We start from the raw sequence: 23,427 nt of genomic DNA, 5'->3' as shown, positions 1-23,427 counted from the left end.
TCCCTCCCACCCAGCTTGGATCCTGGGGGACAGTCTTTGGGAAGGCTCTATTTTTTCCTTGGTGTGGCCAAGAGCGTCCCATCCCATTCCCACCTGCACTGTATAACAAATGTATCATAAACGTGTTTTCTCATGTTGAACACTTTACTCTTGCTTGAAAATGAACAACAAAGCTGTACAATTACTAGTTTTATATAGAATTTAATCTCATCCAATGTACAGTTTTCACATCTCACGTGGACATTAAGGAATCTTTCGTATGAATGAGCACGCTGAAAGACAAAAGAAAGAAAAGGAAGCTGACTTAGTTACCAGCCCATTCTAGAAAAGCTGTTTCCACTTCCAAGCTGTTCTAAACAGCTTCTCATCGCAATTTTCCCCAAGGAGGTTGTTCTCAGGTACCCAGCCCCCTTCTCTGCACCATCCAGCTACTAGCTAGCTCCACCTAATTCTGTCACCTGACGACATTTTTCTCAATTACTGTACAATTAATGTATAAAATAAACTCTCTCCTTCCCTCAGGCCCTCCTACTATATTCTCCCCAGCGTCAACTGCTTAGCACTGCTCTGTGGCCCTCCATACCAGCCCACCAGTGGGAGAGCTAGCTGGCAACAGGGCCTGAAATGTCCATTGGACCCAACACTCCACTGCAATTAACACGACATTTGGGGGAGGATCCCCTCCTGAGGCCTTGTATTCAAATTGCATGATTTTAGACAGTATTTTGCTATTTTTGTGCTCATTTCAATGGGACTTGAAAAGGAAAGAAAACCTGAAAGGAAAACAATGACTATTTTTAAAATAACTCATGTTAAAGCAGGGAGTGATAAACTGGGTAAACCCTCAATGCCTGTGCTGCTTCAAATCTGTTCACTTTACCATCCTCCCAAAGGTGCAGTTTGGTTTCTACGTATGACCTACGTGTTGAGAGTTTGGGAAATGACCCAGGACCGGTTGGTGCCCCTTCTAAAGTCAAACCAAGCAATCAAATTTCTGAAAGGAGGGAAATGAGTAGAGAGGGCAGGTGTGCTGGTTTGGGGGCAACCTCAAGGGTCAGAAGTATAACAAAATGGGATGTTTCCAAGGGACCCCGGGCCCCCCACCCACTCTATTCTAGAGGTGTGGTCTAGTTTCCTTAATTAACGACTTACGTCAAACAAACGGGAAGAAGAAATTAAAGGGCAGCTTGGCATTGATTGTTGGCCGAGCTCTGAAGCCTGCCTCTGCAGGTGCAGACACATCCACAAAAGTAACCACAGTGGAAAGAAGAATCGTCCTTTCACTTCCTGAGTTGGTCTGTAATAAAGTCAAGAGTGATGCAAGCCTTGCTGTCCAGTGTGTTACCAGGATAACAGAGATGGGACATCTTTCATTCTCTTTCTCACCCGGCCACTGTCAGCTCATGAGTCGGATAGGTACATGGAGGACTAATCAGCCATTAACTCGGATGAGAGACACAGATTTACCCAGGTTGTCCTAACATGCACATCAGTGTCAATCACAACTCAATTTCCACAAGAATTTTAAAGATCTAAACAAGAATGCTACTGTGAATAAAACCATTGTCAGTGGAGTTTTCTCTAAGTGAAAGATTATGACTGCTAAACTGTTCTTAAAGAATCCAGATTGTTTAAGTTTTAATTACAATATTTTTCACAAAGTAATAAATTTCACTGTCACGCCTGAGTTTTGTCTGGACTTGTGTCTTAACCTATACCTTTAGTTTTTTACTTTTTATTTTTATAAGAGTTTATTTGAGCCACGCTGATGACAGGTGCCAGGGAGCAAGGTCTCAAATGCTCCCTTCACCTATACTTTGAAACGAAAGTTCAGCCTACCTCAGGAAATGAGGATGAAATTAGATTTGCCGTTACATTCACTATTTTAGCCTGAGGGTTCAGTAAGGATCCGTATTTAGTCCACTTCACTTCTATAACCAAAGCCACTGGGAGCTGGCAAGAATCCTGCAAAACAAAATGCTATTAATCAATTTGAATATTATATAACCTCAAGTCAAACTTAATCTGCAGTTCAGAGTTTTAATTATAAAATGTTTCACATATTACAAAATGTTCTGAAGAAAAGAATGAATAGACTCCAGAAGTTCAGATAAAAACTGCTTAGAGAAAGCACATAAAGTACTCAGTGCTCCAAAAATATTTTAACACCTAAAGCACAGTTTTTCCATCCCCTATTTCTAAAGAGGCCAGCATTACCTGGCGGTTGTAATCCTGATCCCCCATGGTGGAACCTTCAGGGCAGGGCCTTACCTGCTCTAACTTCATCTACCTGTTTTCATCTACCTCAGAGATACTTCAGAGAGAAACCAGCATTGGGTGGGGAGGAGAAAGGATGGTATTAACGTGATGTGCAGTCAGGTCTAATTTCTGTCTATTATTAAAATGCACTTAGAGGAAATGAAAGTGCCTTCTTATCTGATTTCATCATTTGGCGATTAAGATGTTACAGGCAGAGTCTGTAAGTTGGGGTATACAAGCAGAGGCCGTAAACTATTACCAACTCCAACGGAACCGAGAGCACCGGTGCCACAATCGAGCTGCCCAGTTCAGGCTGGATGCTGTAGGAGCTGGACCTAAGGCCTCTGCCCCCAAATTTTTAAACATACATCTCTTCAGGGCATGAAAAGCTAGCAAGGGCGCCTAAATTTGGTGCCTGCCAAAAAGGCACTGATGGAATTCCCTAGCTTGGAACTGCCTTTTAAGAAATTTGCAGGCTGGAAGATCCTTGAGAAGAGCGTGTTATTAGAAGATGCAACATGCAGCTGGCACAAACTGAGCTTAGCAGATGCTCTCGTGTCTGCATCTGTCTACCTGGGTTTCCTGGAAGGTTGGTACAAAATCCGCTCCAGGACCCCCGAACTCCCTGTGGACAAAGCTACTGTCCGTGTGGCTGCCTCTCCCAGCCTATGTGTTCCCTAATAACGATGTCTTACCCCATCTCTGAGAAGCCAGGAGCTATTTGCCTGGCTGAGGCGGCAGAGAGGAGCCAAGACTTAGCAGCTGAACGAATGGCAGGGACAGAGAAATCACGGTCTCTGCTGGGGACTCCTGGGGAGGGCGGGATCAGAGCTCTGAACTGGTCCTCACCCCACTGTCCCCAGGCTATAAATATGCTAAGGAGATAATGAGAGGCCCGAACAAACGGTGACAAGAAAAAGCTGGGCAATTAAAGGATAATCGCCTCCAGTGATGGGGGCCAGCCCACACTCTGACTGAGACAAAAGAAAAAGGTGGGCAGCAGAATCCCATGTGATCAGGAACCTATTTGTAGGATGTCAACTTCCATTAAACTCCTGGGAACTTGGGAACTGAAAGCTCTCACGTGTGGGCTGCCTTTAGAGACCAGGGAACAATGGGCGGGGCAGCTCTGTGGATGGGCGGAGGCAGTCCTCACACCGGCCTCTCTTATCCTGATGCCTAGGGGCCTCCAGCGACACCAACAGTGACAGTAGGAAAGGTCAGGATGGTGATGGGCGCTGCTCCCCATTTATGGAGTGACCACCGAGCACCATGAACAGTACCTCATTAACTCAACCCCATGAGGTTGGTACTGTCCCTATCATTCCCATTTCACAGATGAAGAAATAGGTTCAAACCCATAAAAATCAATGGCCAAAGGGGACAGTGGTAACAACGAGCAAAAGCAGTATTCAAGCTCCAGGCCTGCCTGGTAACAAAACCCGTGCTCCCCCGCCCCCGCCCCCCCACCCAAGGGAAGGAGGCACAGCGGAAGCAGGAGAGGCCCCAGCAGGCAGCCTTCAGTTTCTCCCCCTTTACCTTCACGTGGGGTGCCTGGGTGACGAAGTGGACGGGCACCCAGTCCAGCACATCCTGGGCCCGGGAATTTCCAAAAGGGGCCACGTAATCTGGGAAGCTCTGGCCCTTGAGCAGGTTCTTCACCTTCTCCACCACAAGTGGACAGGTGGTAGCGCCCATCAATCTTTGGGGACAGAAAAAGAGGTCAATCGAATGAGGCTGTTGTTCACATGACATTTTTACAGGCCTTCACAGCACGTGGGCTCGCTCCGGTTCATTTTCTCACTCTCTAAAAGGGGGATTATTTGAAAGAAGCCAACATGTCTCTAACTTTAAGAAATCTTGGTTGGCCAGGGAGATGAATCCAAAACAATGTTTCCCAAACCGTGTTCTATCGAGAGGCACAAGAAGGGTTCCATGGCCAAAAGTTTGAGAACTACTGCACACCCACATCCCTCCGGAAGCACACTGGCATATTAAAAGCTCTGAAAAGTCCTCCGGTAAGGAATCGTGGTTTTAACTTTAATTTGGTTATTTCCTAAACATACTGGACCATAGACCTACCCCTACTGGTGTCTTATGGGAATGTAGTCCATGGAATCCCCTTTGAGTAATGCTGGTCTCATGTGATCAGAATTAATGATGTAAATGATCTATCCAAAGGAGGGATATAGTGACCCTGGGAAGATGCAGGGATGGGAAGTGAGTAGTGGTGGGGTAGGGGATGAAAGGGGAAAGAGCCAAATCGTTTTTCCCAGTGGGAACTCAAGAAATAATTCATAAAACCAAAATATCAAGAAATAGCATTATCTGCAGGTTCTTTAAAGACTTGGGGGTAAATTTCCCCCCCAAAAATCAGCTACAAGTGTTAAAAGTGATTGCCTCTGGGGTGGGGCAAATGAGGGTAAGAACTGCTGTTTTTATAACAAGCCATGCTGAGCAAGCAGTTTGTCATTTTACATTATGTACGTTTGATACTAAAAAGATAAGTTAGAAAGAGATCACATCCAGGCTTCCTCTCACTGGATTTGCTGTGTTGTGTACAGTATATAGTATATTAAAATTCAGAAACACAGGAAGGACTTTCAGGAAAAACATTTTTGCTGTGAACTCAAGTGCTACGGAACCTTAAAAACAAAACAAAACAAAACAAAACAAAGACTTGAGATTTTTCCTCTGCCACATCTGATTTTTTAAAAGGTTGTAACAGTTTCCCTTTGAATCATGACAAATGGTTTATGGTTCTGAGAATTAAAATTAGAAAAAAAAATGACATTATTATAAGGTATTGTCACTATTGCTACTATCCATTAACGATGATGATAAGCTACACGGTAGCTTCTATAGGACTCGTTGGCTGATGCAGAGGTTTGATTAAAATGGGAAGGAAAGGAATGTTTTATTTCCTGATCAACACAAACAAGTTCCAATAGAAACAAGTTACTCCCTTACCTTAGTTTACAGCCAGATTGCATATTGTAACCAAATAATACTGGGGTCCGGATTCCCTCTATTGTAAAGCAGTCTTGTTCAGCTGTGCTACGAAGAATAGTAAATTGTCCATATCTATTCATGGTCTGAATAATCCCAGACATTCATAGAAAGTTAAGGGACAATCACCCAGTACAAAAGCAGTCTCGTTCTCAGGAGACAGTGTCACATGTATGACATGAGACATGAGTAAGACCCAACTATCGCTTGTCTGGGCCTCTGGCATTTTAATAGCTATTTCCCAGGAGAGGATAAAAAACAGTTATAACTATTTTCCTTGATTACTAGATCCTCAGAAGAAAAAGCCTCAGAAACTGGCCTTTCAAAATAAACTCCAAGTTTTCAAAATCACTAAATTTGTTTGAGTCTCTGTTTAAGTGTGAATTAATTACATGTAAATGTCGATCAGCTTTTCTGTGTTAAGATTTCAATATAAAACACTGCCGTGTTCCTGGGCCAGGATGTTTCACCCCTAACCTTAGCCAGTCTCCACACAGCCCCAGTGGCTGTGCAGCCAGACCCACACCCACCAGAGCCACCCAGAAGCAGCACTGGCCGAGACTGGTCTCTTCAGCCCACAGGACCCTCGGCAATAAAGAGAAGTACGGCCCACACACGTGAACAGGGAACTCAACCTTCTCCACAGAACCAAAAAGGATATCCTTTGTGAGGCTGAAATCCAGCAGCTAGTGGGAGCCCCACAACATAACCAGGGTTTCCACTGAGAGGAACTGGCTTTGTGTTTTGCTGAAAGACAAGGCAGAAATGCCCCCAAATAATTTTCTTTTTAATAAGGAAGTTGGGGGGGGGGACAAGGAGGGGGAATGAAATGCTTTTCATAATAAAATCTGGGATTACCAACCAATAAAAGGATTTCTCCCCCTACTCAGAACTATAAATATATCTGCCGAGTGTAGGAGTACATCACACTGAAAAGAACAAGCACACATATAAGAGAATCCTAGTCCCAAATGGAAAAGGATGCAAGCCCTCTTGCAAACCCCGCATGCTACGTGCAAGCCCTTTGTCCGCCCAGGGGTTAGATATGTTAATACTTCTAAATTGAGATGCTTTTTCACTAACTAGTTAGGATTTCTTTTTACTTGGCAATTAAAACTTGTAAAAAATTGACCAAACTTACCTGAATAAAATGAATTTCAAACTTTTGCTGAAGTGGAACCACCGCATTGCTAACTGTCCCCAGAAGGAGAGATAGATCAGCTTTTGTTATTTCACCTGCATCTGTGTACGTGAGGCTATACTTTACCTAAAAACAAAACAACACTCCAAATACACCTGTTCCCAGGACACTTCCGTAGCTGTATTAATAAATCAAATGAAATATACAGAGGAGGCAAATCCTTTCCCATTTCTCCACTTGTTGAAGCTTTTTCTCTCCTGTCCAGTTGGGTTACGGGAGGTGTTATGTCAGCATCGCCCCAGCTGACAGGGTCGTTTCAGCCTCTCTGTGCCCAGTTACAGAAGTTCCAAATTAGCTGGTCTGGGCAGAATAAAACCAGTCTACCTCTGCCAAGACAATGTGTTAAAACAAAACAACAGCTACAACAACAAATTCTGATGTATTCTTGTAAGTCACTAGGTTTGCGGAGAAAAATCCCATGTGATTATTGCAGAGACAAAGAAGCACTCTCTGATGGGACGGCGTCAAGGCAGGCAGAGGGCACGTCAAGAAAAGCAACCGCACACGGGGGGGGGGCCAGCACCCCCCATGGAGGCCATCCAGTTAACCAACCCTTCAGCACCATGAAGCTTGAGTCTGCCACTCACAGATGGAGCTGTCAAAGCCAAACTGGGCACCTACCTCTAGAACAACGTTAGTGCAGATGTTAACAGCCCCAGCCTCAACAAGCGACTGCTTCACGACGTCCGTGTCTTCCAGTCGGGTTAGCGTTTTATTTAGAGACTGAATGACAATGGACTGAACAGTGATAGGCACCTGCAAAGTAAGGCAGTCCTGGATTACTAAGGACACACTGGTGAAGGGGTTAAAATAACGACACACTGGAAACACACCTCCACTGATACACGGACAAGTAGGGAAAAGCACGCACAGAACAACAGGCATACTGTAAGTCCACATTGGCAAAAATACAGACATTGATATGTCAATACATACGTGCAGTCATATGGATAATAGTTGAGAAGGATGTAACCAAAACTTTCAAAGTGGTTACCTCTGAAAACACAGGTCCACACAAAAACTTGCACATGAATGTTCACAGCAGCATTTGTAATAGCCAAAAACGAAAAACAACCCAGCTGTCCATCAACTGATGAATGGGCAAATAAAATGTGGTAAAGCCATACAAAAGAATATTATTCATCCATAAGAAGGAATAAAGTATTGATACATCCTATAATATACCACAGATGAATCTTGAAAACATGATGCTATGTGAAAGAAGCCAGACACAAAAGGTCACATCTACAGGAAACGTCCAGAAAAGGCAAATCCATAGAGATAGAAAGTAGATTAGAGGCTGCCAGGGGCTGTGGGGAGGGTTGGGGGAGAATGAACAGTGACTGCTAAAGAGCACAGGGTTTCTTTTTGGGGTGATAAAAATGTTCTGGAATTAGATAGTGGTGCTGGTTGCTCAACCATGTGAACATACTAAAAACCATGGAACTGTACGCTTTAAAATGGTGAGTTTTATGGCATGTGAATTAGATCTTACACACACACACACACACACACACACACACACATGCACACACACTCTGAGTGGTAGGATCATGGGTAAGAGAAAACAGACTCTTTTAAACAGAATCAGGAAGCCCCGGTTCACCCAACGCTATTAAAGGACATTTTTCATTTATGGCCACCGCCAGCAGAGACAAAGCAGCAAGCAATTCTTTAAATGGCTCAAACTTCTAGCTAGCTGGGCCTCCTCATACTGCGTGACAAATCTGACATTTGATCTAAATGTCAGCTCTTAGAAACCACTGTTTAGGAAGGAACCTAACTGATATCTAGTTGTTTATAGTGCTTTGAACTTTGGCCTCAGTCACGTGCCATGCTGTTTATAATTCAAAATTATTAAGTGTTGAAGCTCTTAATTTATAGATTAGTAAGTAGATCTTATGTGTCTGCTCCCATGACCAAGAAGACCTGCAACTATCCTTAGAAGTCAAACCTTTAACATAAGAACATGACATGGTTCGGAAGCAAAGATGAGCTGCCATGTGACAAAGTGGCAGAAGGCAACACGAATCACAACACCCTCTGCACAACCCGCCATACCCGTGGGTTAAGAGTTACGCAAGGAGTCCCGTGCTCCAAGCATTAAGGTTGTCATCAGAAGAACCCTGGACTCCTTTATCGGAACATACTGCGCCCTGATTCAGCAAGGCCACTGGGTTCCACGAGAGGACACCCTTCCATACCAGCCTCTGATGGAGCCATTCCCGTGGTGTGAGGGTGCTTGGCAGAAACCGAAGGGTCCGGTTTAAACAAGCTTTGGAAAGACCGATGGAAAGCAGCAAGAGCTAGTCTATCAACATCCACTGGAACAGTCACAGAAATGGAAACGGTCGGGCTGTTTGCTTGGCGGGATGTCCTCGCAGCCCCATCCCGTCCCCAAAGCACCCATTGGCAAACGACTCAAGTGTACCTAACAAACTATACGGCCATAACTTAAGTTTTCACCGATGGTTCAACAGACACTGACAACGATTCCTGGCAATTTTATAAAGGGCTTTACTTAATGGGGAGACTGGATCCAATTTTTCCCTGCTTGATTCTTTAACCTTGGAAGATTCTTTAACCTTCCTTTTTAAAAAAATTTAAACAAATCTCTCATTAGTTGATATGCTTGTCTTTCAAAGCACAAGTTTCAATGTCACACAGATCTGAGCTCAAAGTACCAGCCTACCATTTCCTGACGGCCTGACCACAGGATGCAGAGAGAGAATGTGTGCGAAGCAGAGATTTCATAAATCAAGGCCGGCACACAGCACAGCTAGTCCAGTGTCATATAAGAATAAGGTATCTGGGGCCAGACAGCCTGGATTCATGTCCCAGCTCTGCCACTTCCCTGCTGTGTAGCCTTGGGCAAGCAATTCATCAGTGACTCAGGTGGCAGAGACTGACAAAAACAGGACCTCCCTCATAGGTCTGCTGAGACGACTAAAGGACTTCAGACATGTATAGCACTGGGAACAGTGCTTGGCACAGTACGTGCCTTTCAGTAACACCCCATTATTTCTCATCATAGGTCTTCCCTACCTGATTGAACTAATCCCCTAGTCATTCATTCACTTAACATATAACCCGCTGAGTGCTCAATACATACTAAGACTGTACGCGGCCCAATACAATACACCGCCCTGGATTAAGGATATCTCATGGATAGGGCCGCTGTCTCCGCAGATGGCTCAAGCTTTAAATGGTGGAATCAAAGCACTTTCTAGTGGTTGGAGGTAGCTGAGAGCGACTCTGTTATATGACTTACAAAGTGGGTTCCTGGGAGCCATAGGGTTCCTCAGAGGGACCAAAGAGGGCAGAGATGGGGGGCGGGGCAGGTTGAGGGCTGCTGGCCCCCACCCCTGCTGCAACCAGGGGAGTCAGATTTGATCCACATCACTCACTAGGGAGAGTTCTGCTTGAGATTTCATTTGAAGAAACCCTATCACCAAAACAAGCTTGAAAACACCTTCACAGATGAGGAAATCCAGGCCCACACATAGTAATGTGACATTCAAAGCCACACAACTATTTCCATTCAAATATCTACATCAAACACATGCTTGTGTCCAGAGACTGAATGAAACCAATTACAGTCCTGAGTGCTTCACTGTCCTGAGAGCTTCCTGTGTACCAGACGCTGCACAGAGACCTCATGGGCATAAAGGCTTACCCTCCATTTGGGGAGAGTGAAGTGTATGTTAAACAAGAAAATAAAGGCAAAGCTGAGCTTTGAACAAGGCAGACCAGTGGCGCAGGCTTTGGGTGACCACGACAAACCATCGCCTGTATTCACAGGCAGGCACAGGGCGCAGACCCCAGATAAGAGGTAGAGCCATGTTCCCTCTCTCTGACATACCTACAGAGACACTGCCTCCTCACCATGGCCTGACAGAGCCCCTGAGCTGGGGACAATAAGGTTTTGACAGCACCTATGGGCACCTGAACCCCTGCAGCAACACTGAGAGTGCTCGCCTCCTACACAGCTGTGTGTACAGGGCAAAATGTCTGTCTCCCACACCGGGCACACAGCTCTCCTGACCAAGAAGATACGAAAGGGTGCCCTGAAAGGACAGAAGCCAATCACACCAATTTGTGTTTACAAAAGTGTTACCCGTTTCATTTCTGCTTGTTCTCTGGCAAATGTTTTTGTTTTGGGCAGGACGGTACCCTTCTGATTGGAAGTGTATTCACTTCAAAGGGCTCAGAAATAAGACAGTATATTAAGATACTCTTACCTCTGTCCTGGAATTAGGTACCTAGACAGAAAGAAACAACAAATTTTGTTAAATACCATAAACAGTATTTTTACTGCTTTTTCAGACCGTGGGTTAAAGAGCATGTTCATCTTATTAAAAACGTCAAAGAAGACAACAGAATTTCCTTAATCAAGACTTGCCATCTATATATTTTTGCATCTATGTCATACTCAAAGAGGTAACTTTCCATTTTCCTTCTACATTCATCTCCTTCAGATTGGAAGCTTAATAGGCGAGCCCAACAGAGCTGGTCTTAGGAAGCCTCCATGCTTCAGTGTGACTACTGGGTATTTTCCATATGGCCACCAGTGACACAACCTGTGGAGCAGACATGGCTCCTGCCCTCCTGGTCAGTCTCCCTGCGCCTGCTCACTGGAAGAACACCATGACCTGCCCAGATCATATCCAGTCTCCTAACTGGTTTTCCTGCCTCTAGCGCAGCCCCCCCTTGAGGTCAGGCTCCTGCCTCCTCTCTTTCTGAAGGTTGCAACCTCCCTTCACTTCCAGTCCCCCATCTCCTTTAACCTCCCTTCTCCAATCACAAGACACCCACCCTATTAGGCCAATGGGAGCTTTGGGGAGGGAGGTAAGTAGATGTGTTTGGGGAGGCCTGCGCCTGCATGCCTGAGGGACTGCTTCCAGAAGACTGTGAGAAGTCACACCCCCTGGAAGAATCGCGGGCCTCGATGGATGACTTATGAGAAGAGAGGGAGAGGGGAAAGGAGGGGAGATGAAAAAGGTTCAACTCGATTCTAAAAACTGAAGCCCAGATGAATACTGATGCCATGGCCCATCGACCACCGCCCCCATCCCGTCCCACGCCTCCCACAAAAGAAAATCAGAAGCATAGGGCTTTCACAATAACAGTATGTTTTACAATCATTGAGAAAACTTCTCCCCTTCCAACCCTCCATGTCGTCCACCAAGTGGGCCAGTGGCCTGTCTCATGTCCTCAGTTCAGGCTTGGGTCCCTGACAGGGACTCTTCACCACCGTGGCCTTTCCCTTCTCCAGCAATCCTATTTTCTGTCCTTTCCTGGTTGCTTATTTCATATGCCAACCAGAAAGTGGATTTGCTATTCTTTTCTGGTCTGTTTCTCAGAGAGAGATCTTTTAGGTGCTAATATGATTATTTCTATCACAGACATTAAGATGCTTTTATAAGTACTAACATTTTTGTTTATTAATCAAGTTTTTTATTCAGGAGACAGGCATTATTGGATACCATCAAAATGAATGAAAGCAAAAAGAAAAAAATGAATGAAAGCAAAATATGAGTGAACGATATAAAAATAGAAATTATTTTAAGTAATTTTTCTCAGTATCTTTCATATCAGTATAGAAGAACCAGAGAAAAATTTAAATGTGAGTGTCAATCATGTACTGAAATTATTTTGTATTTGTCATTTTAAGAGGGTACAAAGAACAGAAAATAAACCGAAAGAATCAGTTTCACTTCAAATTAACCCTTACCCTCAAAATTTTAGGGCTGCTGTAATAGGCCATGCACAGGGCTTCAATATCTTCACACTGTTCCAAATTTATCCTTCTGGTGCACTTAACAGCTTGGTTCACCAAAAATGCTGGAAATCATAACATTCCCACGGGGGAAAACAATAAAAAAAGAAAATTTTTAACAGTCTAATCAATGGTAATTAAAAATGTTTAAGTAAAACCGCAAAATAAGTTATGATATAGATATACATGTTTAAAATAGGATTTAAAACTATTTTTTGAATAGGTAATACATTTACATGATTCAAAATTTAGAAGACACAAAAGGGTTTTGAGAGAAGTCTCCCTCCAACCCGTCCCCTAGCACCCCCAGCTACCACCAGTTCACTCCCCAGATAATCATCATAAAGTTTCTTGTGTATCTTTCTGGAAATATTCTATGCAAATGAAGGTACATAGTATATATATAGGAGTGTATATATATACACACACACACACACACACACATTTATACATATATATATATATTTTTTAGTATATTTCTTTCCTCTTTTGGAAACAAATGCACAATACATATCCTGCTTTTTGTTTTTTCAACAATATATCTTGGAGTTCAGCCTATCTTAGTACCTGAAGAGCTTCCTCCTCCCTGTTTTAGGAATAATTAGTATTCTACTATAGGTATGCCATAACTTATTCAACCAGTTCCCCATTAACGGACACTTAAGTTGTCTCTAGCTTTGCTGTCACATGGCTACAATCTATGGTTTTGCATGTGAGCCGGAGTTTCTGTAGGACCAATGCCTAGCCATGGAACAGCGGGGTCAAAGGGCATACCCACCTGCAGTTTTCACACATCCTGGTAAAATGCTCTTCACAAAGGCTGCACCAACCTACAGCCCCACCAGCTACGTGGGTGAGTGCCTACTTCTCCACAGCCTCACATTTCCTAAGCTTTTCCAATCCATCAGATGGGAATGGTATCTGTTTGGTTTTAATTTACACTGTTCCTGGTGTGAACAAAGTTGAGCATTTTTTCAACAGAATACAATTTCCTTCACATATCAAATGATGCTTCATTAAACCACAAGCTATCATCCATGACTTAGCTGGCTTCCTTATAGTGAGACGGGCTTACGCAGGGGAGAGCCAGGCCTGTCGCCTTCCACTGCCAAGAGGATTACTCCACGGATTCTGTGATGCTCCGGAAAGGAGAAGCTGGGCCCACGGGAGGCAGTGTCGTGGGTTGCACCCAAGCAAGAAACAGAACGTTTCTAGGTTTCTTCATTTAAAAAATGACTATCACCCTACCTTATCATCATACCCAGCACAGAGGAAGTGTTTAATACATGTTAGCTATTGACAAACTTGAGCTCCAGTGAAGAAAGAGCTTTCCAACAACTGGAAGTGCTGAACAACTGAGTGGGCTGGCTTCAGGCTGGGAGTTCCCCATCGCGACAAGTACTTGAGCAGTGGCTGCACGTGATAGAAAAGACTCTGGCACCTGGCAGGACACTGAACTACATAACCTTTGAGGCCTCTTTCAATTCGAAGACTGCTTGCAGTTATGAAGCCTGTTTAATTATAACTACTACAAATTTAAACTAAGAGCAAACTCTGTTTATAGAAAGAAAACTGCCCACTCTCTTACCTGCAGGGTTATTGTCGGTGCACAGAGATGACGTAAGGGGAGAAGGGAATCTCAAAAATGAATCTGAAGTCTGCAGATGAACCCCATACTGCAAACAGGACAACCCAAAGCTGTTATGTGACATTAAGGCATTCGTGCAACACTTATGGGACACCTGCTGTGTGCCAGGTGGCCCTGCAGGCGTCGAGAACACAGTGCTGAGCAAAACACAGGTGTGCTCCTTGCCCACGTGGAGCTTACATCCAGCTGCCCCACCCTTTGCTGTGAAGGATGTGTGTTTCTGTGTGTGCACGTCACTGTATCTGCAGGCCTGTTTATTGAAGAATTCCTATGGAAGGGTATATAAGAAGCTGACACAGGTGTCTGCCTCTGCAGACTGGAACTCGGTGGTCACGGCCAGGGTGAGTGAGGTAATTACTTTTTACTAGCAATAATTATTTAAATAATAGATACATATACTGTATCTGTTAAAAAAAATCATAAAATTAATCTATGCTTTCTTCCCAAAACCAAGCCCCATGAAAATTTCCCCCAATTTCCAAAACAAAATATATAGTTATTGGGCATACAGCTAAAATTTTTAATCTAAAGCAGGATGTCCAAACTGTGGCCCGCGGGCCAACTGCGGCCCATAATCCATTTTTAATTGGCCCGCAGCAAATTCCAAAAATATATTTAGTTTACTTGAATAAACCAGGTGAGGCAATACGTACTTCACCTCGAGTGAGTGGCCCGGCTGTGTGTGTATTTTACCGCACATGGCCCTTGGTGAAAAACATTGAAAAAAGTTTGGACACCCCTGATCTAAAGGTATCTAAATGCCTCTGTGCTAGCAAGGTACAGGAAACAAGCCTTCTCCTTCCCTGGAGCTGGGAGTGTAAAGTCCTGCAATCAGTATTTCAAATTTCCACTTATTTTGACCAAGTTAACCCATTTATGGGAACATGTCCTAAAGATTTAATCGAACAAAGATATATGTATCTACACGAATGTTCACTGTGGGTTATTCATAATAGCAAAAACTGGAAATTAATGCCTGTTAAAAATAGAATAGCTCAATAATAAATGATGATACATACACATAAGGAAAACTTTGTATCAGTAAAATGTAGCTCCAACACTAGCTCTCGTGGTTACTTTCCTATAGCGAAAGTTTCTCATCAGTTAAATGGGGACAATGATGTGTCACTCCCTGGGTTGTGTGAGGCTCTGCACAGTGCTTGGCACATGACAAATGCTCAAGAAATGGTAACTTTTATATTGACGTGGGAAGATGCGTGAGATTTATCACTGCATGAAAAAGGAAGTTTATAGCACAATATGGGTAAACTAGTTCTATAAATCCCACCTCTGTACAATACTATATTTTAATAGATGCATTTAGAATCAGGAATATACACCGATCTGTTAACAGCGATTTGTAGTGTGCATTTTAATGGAGACGGGAGAGGGGCTTTCCATTTCTCCTTATGTACCTCTATACTTTTAACTTTTAGAACTAGCCCACGTTGCTTTTATACGTCTCTTTTTAAAAGATGCTTCTGAAAATTTTGCAGTTTAGTCAAAGTTAATGAATATCACAGTTAAAGGTTTACTAATGAATAGATATAAAATAGCACACATCTTCCCCAAGTCTATAAAACTAAATACAACTTTGAGAAGAGGATCAGGCACCCCACCAATCCACTCCGTGTCCCCAGCAGCACGCTTCCTGCCCTTGGCTGCATCTTGTGAGGTGGAGAGAGACAAAGAATTCTGCAGAGACACATGCAAGCATACCACAGAATAAACGGCTTTAAACCCTATGTTAGAATTCAACTATTCAACTTTAATTTTCATGATCTTTATTGATAGGCACAAACATTAAGTTTTTTTGTCTATAATATGAATTCTATGTCTTGGGGAGCCAGTTTTACTGGGAACATACCAAGAAATTAACTTACAAGGACAGGGTATTTGCAACGGGATACCTAAATACTATATATTTACTTAGCTCACCTCATATTTAGCAGTATTTGGAGTACCTGATTCAGTTGTGAAAGAAACATCTGACTCTCCATTCAATGAAAAACCATCAGACGTTTTCATCAATTTATCAAAATTGTTTTCATCAGGCACTTCTGGATTAATAAAGGATAATGCAGGTTTATCTGTTTTTAGAAAAAGTATTTTAAATCAGTATAAAATACATATATATTACATATAACGTATATAATACTTTGAAACAGTTTTTAGTAGCATTAAGGCTGATGTGAAAAAAATAAAGTGTCTCTCTTCTCTCTATGTATTTACTTCCCCCAAGATGTCTTGAATTTGATTAAATAAATGAGATCCTCAGAATTGGCCTGTTTCTCTAACAGTGAGGAAACAATGGTTTCTAAAGCCTACAGGTCAAAAGCACAACAGAAGCCAATAATAGTCCATCTCTTTCTCCACCCCTGGATTGAGGAGTCTGCTGCATAAACCTGGAAGGGAAAGCTGTATCCAGATAGCTACGAGAATGAAAGACTCGGGGTCTCCCCTCACACGGCCACCTCCAAAGCCCGGGAGGATACATGCTGTGTGTGGAGGAGGCAGAAGAAGGGAACAGGCTGGAATGTTCACTGGGCTGGTGTTATGTTAGAGAATGCCACAATGACTGACCAGTCTTTACTTCAGGTGACAAATCACAGAACATTTGCTTAAGTCTTCAACAGAACCAAAATATGAAGACATTCTGAAAAGATGACAAAGTGTAATTGATAAAACCATAAATGTGTCTCTGGTCTTGGATATCTTGATAATATTTTACACTCCTGTGTGCTTTGGATCTAGACACCTATTTGAGCCAAATGCTCAGATAAAAATAAAGATCCTGTTTTCATGCAAATATTCAAAGTAAAAATAAAAGAGAAAAAGGGAAATTGAAACCAAAGCTGAACCAGATTCTTAACCAGGAGGAAATAAAGCAAAAAAGAAAAAATACATATACCTAAACAAATATAGGTTCCTATGCATGTCTACATATCATAAACTAACCTTTGGAAAAAAGTATGAGATTTCAAAAGACAAACAAACAAGCACAATTATTTTTTAAGGAAAACGTGCATGCCCACAGGTCTATAAGTTACTTGCAGTCGCCTGTGATACACCCTAGCCAAACCATAGAATGATTGCTTTAAATCTAACTAAATGGGGCAGTTTTCCATAAAAGAACTTCTGGTAGAAAAACTGTCAGAGTTTCACAAATTATATCAGCATCAAAGACTCACAGTTTGTAATATGAATGCAGAAAACAGATGGATTGATCTGGTCGACAAGTTTAAATACTCTCTGAGGTGGGTGTGCTGTAAAATTCAATGAATAGATGGCTGCTTTTTGGCTACAAAACTGACTGTCACCCCTGAAAATGAGAAAAATAATAATACAAAGTTTTAAGGCATATGCACACAATCTTAACAAGATTATTTTAAAACTGTCAGGTGCTGTACTGTGTACTATGTTAACAACTACATGGAGGAAATTTATAAAAATGTGATGTTAGAATTGAATCCATTTTTATTTAGTTTATTCAGTGTTCAAATGTTTGTAATTTTTTCCTCTAACAGGGAAAGTATTAAGTAGAATAATATTCAAAGAAATCTTGACAAGTATGGAATACAGATCAGGGTATAATTTTGATGGAAATGAACCTTGTAAACTCTGACAGTATCAATCATATAAAATTTTATAAGTAACCAGAAGAGATGGAAACTTCCTTGCCTTTAGAATAAAGCCATCTTCACAGATTGTGAAAACGAGAAAATGTGAAATCATCTGAAGTTTGGGGCTTAGAAATTATGATAGAGTCAAGTCTTCAATCAACCCCAGACTTGACAAACCCTAAACAATTTGATACAGATATGGTGCAGCAATAGAAATATAACAAAAATGAGGTCACATTCTACATATGCTTTAAGGCCTTTTCTCACTTAATACATATTGACCAATATTTCCATGTCATCAAGTGTTTTTGCAATATTACACTAAATAACGCCATTGTATACTCATTTTTTTTTTTTTAACCAATCCTCTACTGTTGGTCTAGGCTGTTTCTAATTTTCCTTGATTACATATAATGCTATAATGACATCCTTGTATATACATCTTTATGACTGTTTCCTGTTATTTCCTAAGGCTATGTCCCCTGCAGTGGAATTGATGGGTCAAAAGGTAGGTACATTATTTAAGGTTTCTCAGACATATTGGCAGATTGGCCTCCAGAAAGACAAGTTGCATCCTCACCAACACTGTACTCTTCCCAAGATCGGATATTATCCAAATTATAAATATCCTTTGCCAATTTCATGGGCAAAAACCTGTTATCTTGTTGTTTTGATTTGAATTTTCTCATTTATTAGCAAGGTTAAACATTTTTCCGTATGGCTATTGCTCACTGGTATTTCTGCAGTTAGTTGTTTATTTATACCTATTGACTGTTTTTTTAATTAGAATGTTTGTCTTCTCATTAATTTGTAAGAACCCATATTTTTAAGAATCTCCTCTGAGTGTCACGATTTATAAATATTTTTTCCCAGTTTGCTACCTTTCAATTTTATGGTGCTTTCTGTCAAATAGAAGTTTTAATTCTTTATTTATAAGAATTAAAGTTTTAATTCTTTCTTTATAATTACTTTCTTTTAATTGAGGTATGGTTGATTTTTTTTAAATAATGAAATTGTCAATCTTTTCTTTTACAGTTTGTCTGTGGGTTTATGCTTAAAAGACATTCCCTAATCCAAGATTAACAAATGTTCACCTATGCTTTTCATTCATTCATTAATTTTTAAAAAATACTTCACTCTTCAATCTATTGGTAATTTACTTTGGTTTAATGCTATGATGCAGGAATCTAATGTTTTTTGCGTTTCTCTTCTTTTTTCTCCCTTTTCTTCCGCCTCCCCCCTCCCCCGCACCCCCCATTCAAGCTGTTGTTTCTCAGTCTAGTTGTGTAGGACACAGCTCCCTGGCCCATGCTGGTATTAGGAGCCTTGTACCCCACCCCTTCCCCACCTACCCTCCCTTGGCCTGAATGCCCATCCCCCGGATTCCGTACTGGCCAACTTCTACGTGTCCTTCAGGGCCCAGCTCAGATCATCTTTTCTAGAAGTTCCCTAGTCAACTGTCTGGGTTAGATGCCACTCCTTAGAGCTCTCCAAGTGCCTGGTGCAAAGACTGCCATCCACCCATCTGTCTCCCTTACTCGGTGAGCTCCATGAAGGCAGGACCATGTCTAGCTCGTCTTTATATCCCTGGTTCTGGCACATAGGCGCTCAAGAAAGGCCTGAGAAGTGAAAGACAGTTTCGAGATGAGAAAGTAAGGCAGAGGCAGGAGTCAGGGGCGCCTCTCGGCTTCTAGCATGGGTGTCTGCCTGAAAGAACAGCAGCAGAAGGAGTCAAAGGAGGTCAGTTAGGAATGGAAGGGAGAACGTCATTCATCCATTCAACTCATTTTTAATGGGGGCCAACTATGTTGAAGGAACTGTGCTAGGCACTAGTGGTGTATAATATACGAGGTGTGATCAAAAACTACGGTGAATGTTTAAATAAAAAATTACAGTAAAAGACACATTGCCATTAATCCCTCTTAAAATACTCCCCCTCACTTCAAACACACTTATCCCGTCCTCCTTGCCACTTCCTGCAACAGTTCTGGAAATCCTCTTTTGTGAGTGTCTTTAGTTGCGCCGTCATGGCTGCCTTGATATCCTGAATCATTTTGACTTTGGGGAAGAGCCAGAAGTTGCACGGTGCCATAGCTGGTGAATAAGGTGGATGAGGACCCACCATAATGTTTTTATCTGATAGAAATTGCCATATACCAGAAGCGATATGTGACATGGAGCGTTGTCATGATGGAGGATAAAGTAAAGACAAAAAGAGGACTTCCTGAACTGCTTCAGAGAGTGGCAAGAACAGTGGGGAAAATGTGTTCAAAGCGAGGGGGAGTATTTTGAGGGGGATTAATGGCAATGTGTCTTTTACTGTAATAATTTTTTTTAAACATTCACTATATCTTTTGATCACACCTCATATAAGAGATGATTCTTCTTACTCTCATGAAGCTTACATCTAATGGGAAAACAGACATCAATCCAATAGTCTTAACAATAAATTTACAATTTATTAGATGATAGGATGAGCTGTTGACAGTTTACCAAATGTAAATAAACCTTTTACTATGACTTGGAACATATAGCACAAGAACACTCAATTAATTAAGATTATTAGTTTTGATTTCATTATTTCTATACTTCACATTTAGGAGTCACAAGCAAAACTAACAAATTCTGAGGTCCTCTCCTAAGGGCACTATGGATTCAGCTCTAACTTCTAAACCAGGGGTCCGCAAACCACGCCTGATTTTTATTACTAAGTTTTATTGAAACATAGTAATGCCCATTCATTTACATATTGTCTACAGCTACTTTTACTTAAAGATAGTAGAGTTGAGACTTTGCAACAGAGACCACATGGCCTGCGAAATTTAAAATATTTACTACGTGGTCCTTTATCGAAAAAGCTTGCTGACACCCATTCTAAATAATCTATATCGAAAGTTACAATATTGGCTAATAAAAAAGAACTGATATTCTAAAGAATGATCTCAAATTGGGGCAGAAATCTCACTCTCAGGCTCCTAGTACTTCCTAAGGCAGGAAAGCAGGATAATTTTCAACATAGACTAAACCATGGTGTAGTCCAGGTAGCCAGAAAAAAATAATCTGACTACAACATCCCATTCTCCAAGCATTTTTACAACATTAGAAGTAAATTCAATTTCCCATTAGTCAGTAAAATAGTTTCTCATGGGAAAAACACATTGTACTTGCAAAAAGCTTTCAATCTATCAAGTATCAATTACTACCACTTGCTACAAGGTTAAATTTAAATTGGCTATCTTTGAATAGTATGTTGATCCCATCCTGAATAAATTAGCCTCTTTAAATGCTGTTTTTTCCCAGAAGTTTTGAAATCTGAATTAGGAGAAACAGATCATTCAGAAAGGATTATTTCTTTACCGTGTAATGGACTGGGAATGTCATTTTCCATTATTTTCCTATATGATGTGAACTGTGAGAATTCCTGGTAGATTTACACATCAGAAAAATATAAACAAAGCTTACCTGACTATTTAATTTTTTTGTTATAAGTACTATGTCCACCACAAAAGCTGTAAAATTGAACTGTACCTTTCACCCTAGGCTGTAAATACAACTAATTCACTGATACAAAAATGTGACATGTTATCTCTTTACAAATCAAACTGAAATGTAATTCCATCTTTGAACACAAAGATTTTGTTATACTCTTTTTAAAAAGTACACTCTCTTCTCTTTTGCCTGCACTATCATCTGGCTGGATGCAAATAAGGGATAGATAACTCTTCTGTATACAGGTTTGGACAACATGGCTTCTGAATGATGCAAAACTCAGAAAATCAGGTTTGGGTGTTTTAGCCTGGGGGAGTTTTCACTTTCCGTCCTGAAAGTTTATAATCTTGGTCCGATTTTATCAAAACTGCATGTGTCACAAACTTACGTGACAACTGAAACTGAGCAAGCAGAAAAGACACTGAAATCCATGGAGCTGCAATCGGGATCACAACAGCAGTTGACGTCACACTGTGCTGGGGACAAGTCACAGACACAAAGAGCAGCAACTACAGAAAGACAGGTGGGATACAGAGCATCACAATCTGCAGGTAGTGACCGCGCCCCCTGCCACTGCAATGTACCAAAAGTCCATTTCATACAAAAGGCCCATTTGGTTTTTCCTATTGCAATTTGGGGGAAATTTACGAAGTGAAAATCAATCAGTTCCAGCACTCCTCAAGCTGGGGTTTCCCCAAAGTGGCCAACCATCTCACTCACTTGGAACGTTGTTTGTGCTCTATATACAAAGACTCTGATCTGGTAAGCTGACTGTGAAACCCAGACATCCGTGTTGTTCAAAAACTTTCCAGGTGATGCTGATAACTCAGACAGGTTTAAGAACCAGCAAACTAAATCACTTGCCTGACCATAAGAACCACCGGTTTAATACTGCAGATTCCCAAATTCCTCCCCTAGAGATTGATTCAGAGGAAGGGCCCACTTAAGGCCACCAGGAATCAAGGTTCTCAATCTTCTTTCTCTCCTCAGACATCACCTGCAGTTTTGAGGCTGAGCCCACATTAGCAGGCTATTTATTGGCCAAGAATCAAAATGACTCAAGTGCTTTATACTTGGGGCCGTAGGAATATCTCTAGTAATATAGACAATAAAGCATGGGGAAAGGTAGCAACTTTTAATTTTTTAATAATGACGACTATCTGGATTTTTAATTCCCTATTTTAATCTGTCAAATGGGGGGTGGGAACCCCTTTTAAAGAAATAACAGAGCATGAGAATGATAAACTCTGAACTCATAGCAGTAATTATTTCTGGGTAGGCAGGAAACACATTAGCACTTCAATATTAACCTGCAATGTTTTCTTTTTTTCAAAAGGATTTCATGCAAAAACAACCCCCCCCAAAAAAAGGATCTCAAGTAAATGCTGGAAGAGAGTCCATAAAACATTCTTATTCGCATGTATGAATTATTTCATAATAAAAATGACTTTTAGAAAAATGTAGCTCAAAAAAGGTACAATAACATACTCTGGAAAGAAGTGTGTAAGGACAAAGGGAAGGTTTTGTCAATAAATACAAAATCCTCTCGTAGTCTGAAACACAAAAGTTTTCCCACTTAAGTTTTTTAATTTTTTAAAGATGAATCCTAAAAAGTGGACATAACCCTTCACCCCACAACTTCCCATCTCGAACTCAACACAAGAGGAATTCGGGGTTTTCATAATTCAAGTTAACAGACAGTGAGATTTCACCTGGTTACATTTAGTAAGGTAAACTTTTGGGGTCTCTTTTTGGTAAGTGAAAAGTTCAGTGCATCCTATGCATTTAATTTCCACAACTGTCTAGACACTTTCGGTTTAATTGCGACTTTGGCTGCAAAGGCTCATTTATTATTACCTTGCGCATGAATGTTGTCCAAGACCTCTGCAAGTACTTTCAAGGATTTGATATTGTCCCAATTAAAGCTCTGTTAGCCTCGGCTTTCTCATCTGTATGGCAAGGATAATATCTACCTCTGAAGGTTGTTGAGAGAATTAATGCCTATGAAACGCTTAGCAATGCCTGCACAAAGTAAGTGTTCAATAAACGGTAACTATCATTATTATTACATCCTCATCCGGGCTACCCCTCCAGGATGGATCACTCTGGATCCCCAGGATTTGGCATTTAGTACCCACCATCCGTGACTGGGGTGGGCCTGGGACCGGAGAAGGGCCCGGGGACCCTGGGGAGTCCCGGGGGCCTAGGAGACAAGGCAGGTCGGAAATTCGTCGGGGATGGCTCCGTAGAGTTGAGAGCCTCCGTCGTCACCGCCAGGGTGGCCCCGGCCTGGGCGCGCACAGAGGCCCAGCAGTCCATAAGTACCAGCAAGAGCGGATGGAAGCCGAGGGGCGACATCGCCGCCGCGAACCCGTGCGGCCAGCGGTAGGGACCGCGCGTTGCCTGGCAACCACAGCGG

General features: G+C 41.8%; 1 protein-coding gene across 4 annotated transcripts; it reads right to left on the bottom strand.

Annotated features, from left to right (window-relative positions):
- Positions 1–149: 149 nt before the first annotated feature.
- TCTN1 (tectonic family member 1) lies at positions 150–23,427 on the bottom strand. 4 transcript variants are annotated; one of them, XM_033097735.1, is made up of 15 exons: positions 23,147–23,427; positions 21,397–21,517; positions 17,088–17,218; positions 15,835–15,986; positions 13,837–13,924; positions 12,204–12,313; positions 10,711–10,731; positions 7,091–7,225; positions 6,410–6,535; positions 5,930–6,015; positions 5,230–5,370; positions 3,799–3,961; positions 1,840–1,965; positions 1,153–1,297; positions 150–272 (listed from the first exon to the last, which is right to left on the bottom strand). In XM_033097735.1, the coding sequence occupies exons 1-14, from the start codon at positions 23,364–23,366 to the stop codon at positions 1,154–1,156; spliced, it is 1,764 nt and encodes a 587-aa protein (XP_032953626.1). In that variant the 5' UTR covers positions 23,367–23,427; the 3' UTR covers positions 150–272; position 1,153. The 4 variants fall into 4 exon arrangements, with proteins under 4 accessions (XP_032953626.1, XP_032953627.1, XP_032953630.1 ...); XM_033097736.1 differs by lacking the exon at positions 150–272 and having other exon boundaries at positions 1,119–1,297; positions 5,230–5,311; positions 5,904–6,015; XM_033097739.1 differs by lacking the exons at positions 150–272; positions 23,147–23,427 and adding an exon at positions 22,866–23,030 and having other exon boundaries at positions 1,119–1,297.

The sequence above is a fragment of the Rhinolophus ferrumequinum genome, chromosome 25, assembly GCF_004115265.2.
Source record: "Rhinolophus ferrumequinum isolate MPI-CBG mRhiFer1 chromosome 25, mRhiFer1_v1.p, whole genome shotgun sequence".
In the NCBI taxonomy this organism is placed as follows: Eukaryota; Metazoa; Chordata; class Mammalia; order Chiroptera; family Rhinolophidae; genus Rhinolophus; species Rhinolophus ferrumequinum.
This window is presented reverse-complemented; position numbering and strand designations above follow the sequence as displayed.

Excerpts from the sequence above, each read along its gene's own strand:
- TCTN1 (XM_033097735.1), bottom strand. The coding sequence starts at position 23,366 with ATGTCGCCCCTCGGCTTCCATCCGCTCTTGCTGGTACTTATGGACTGC. Across the intron at positions 15,987-17,087 it reads CTGCATTCATATTACAAACT|ATAAACCTGCATTATCCTTT; the intron begins GTGAGTCTTTGA and ends TTCTAAAAACAG. Across the intron at positions 3,962-5,229 it reads CAATCTGGCTGTAAACTAAG|ATTGATGGGCGCTACCACCT; the intron begins GTAAGGGAGTAA and ends CTGTCCCCAAAG.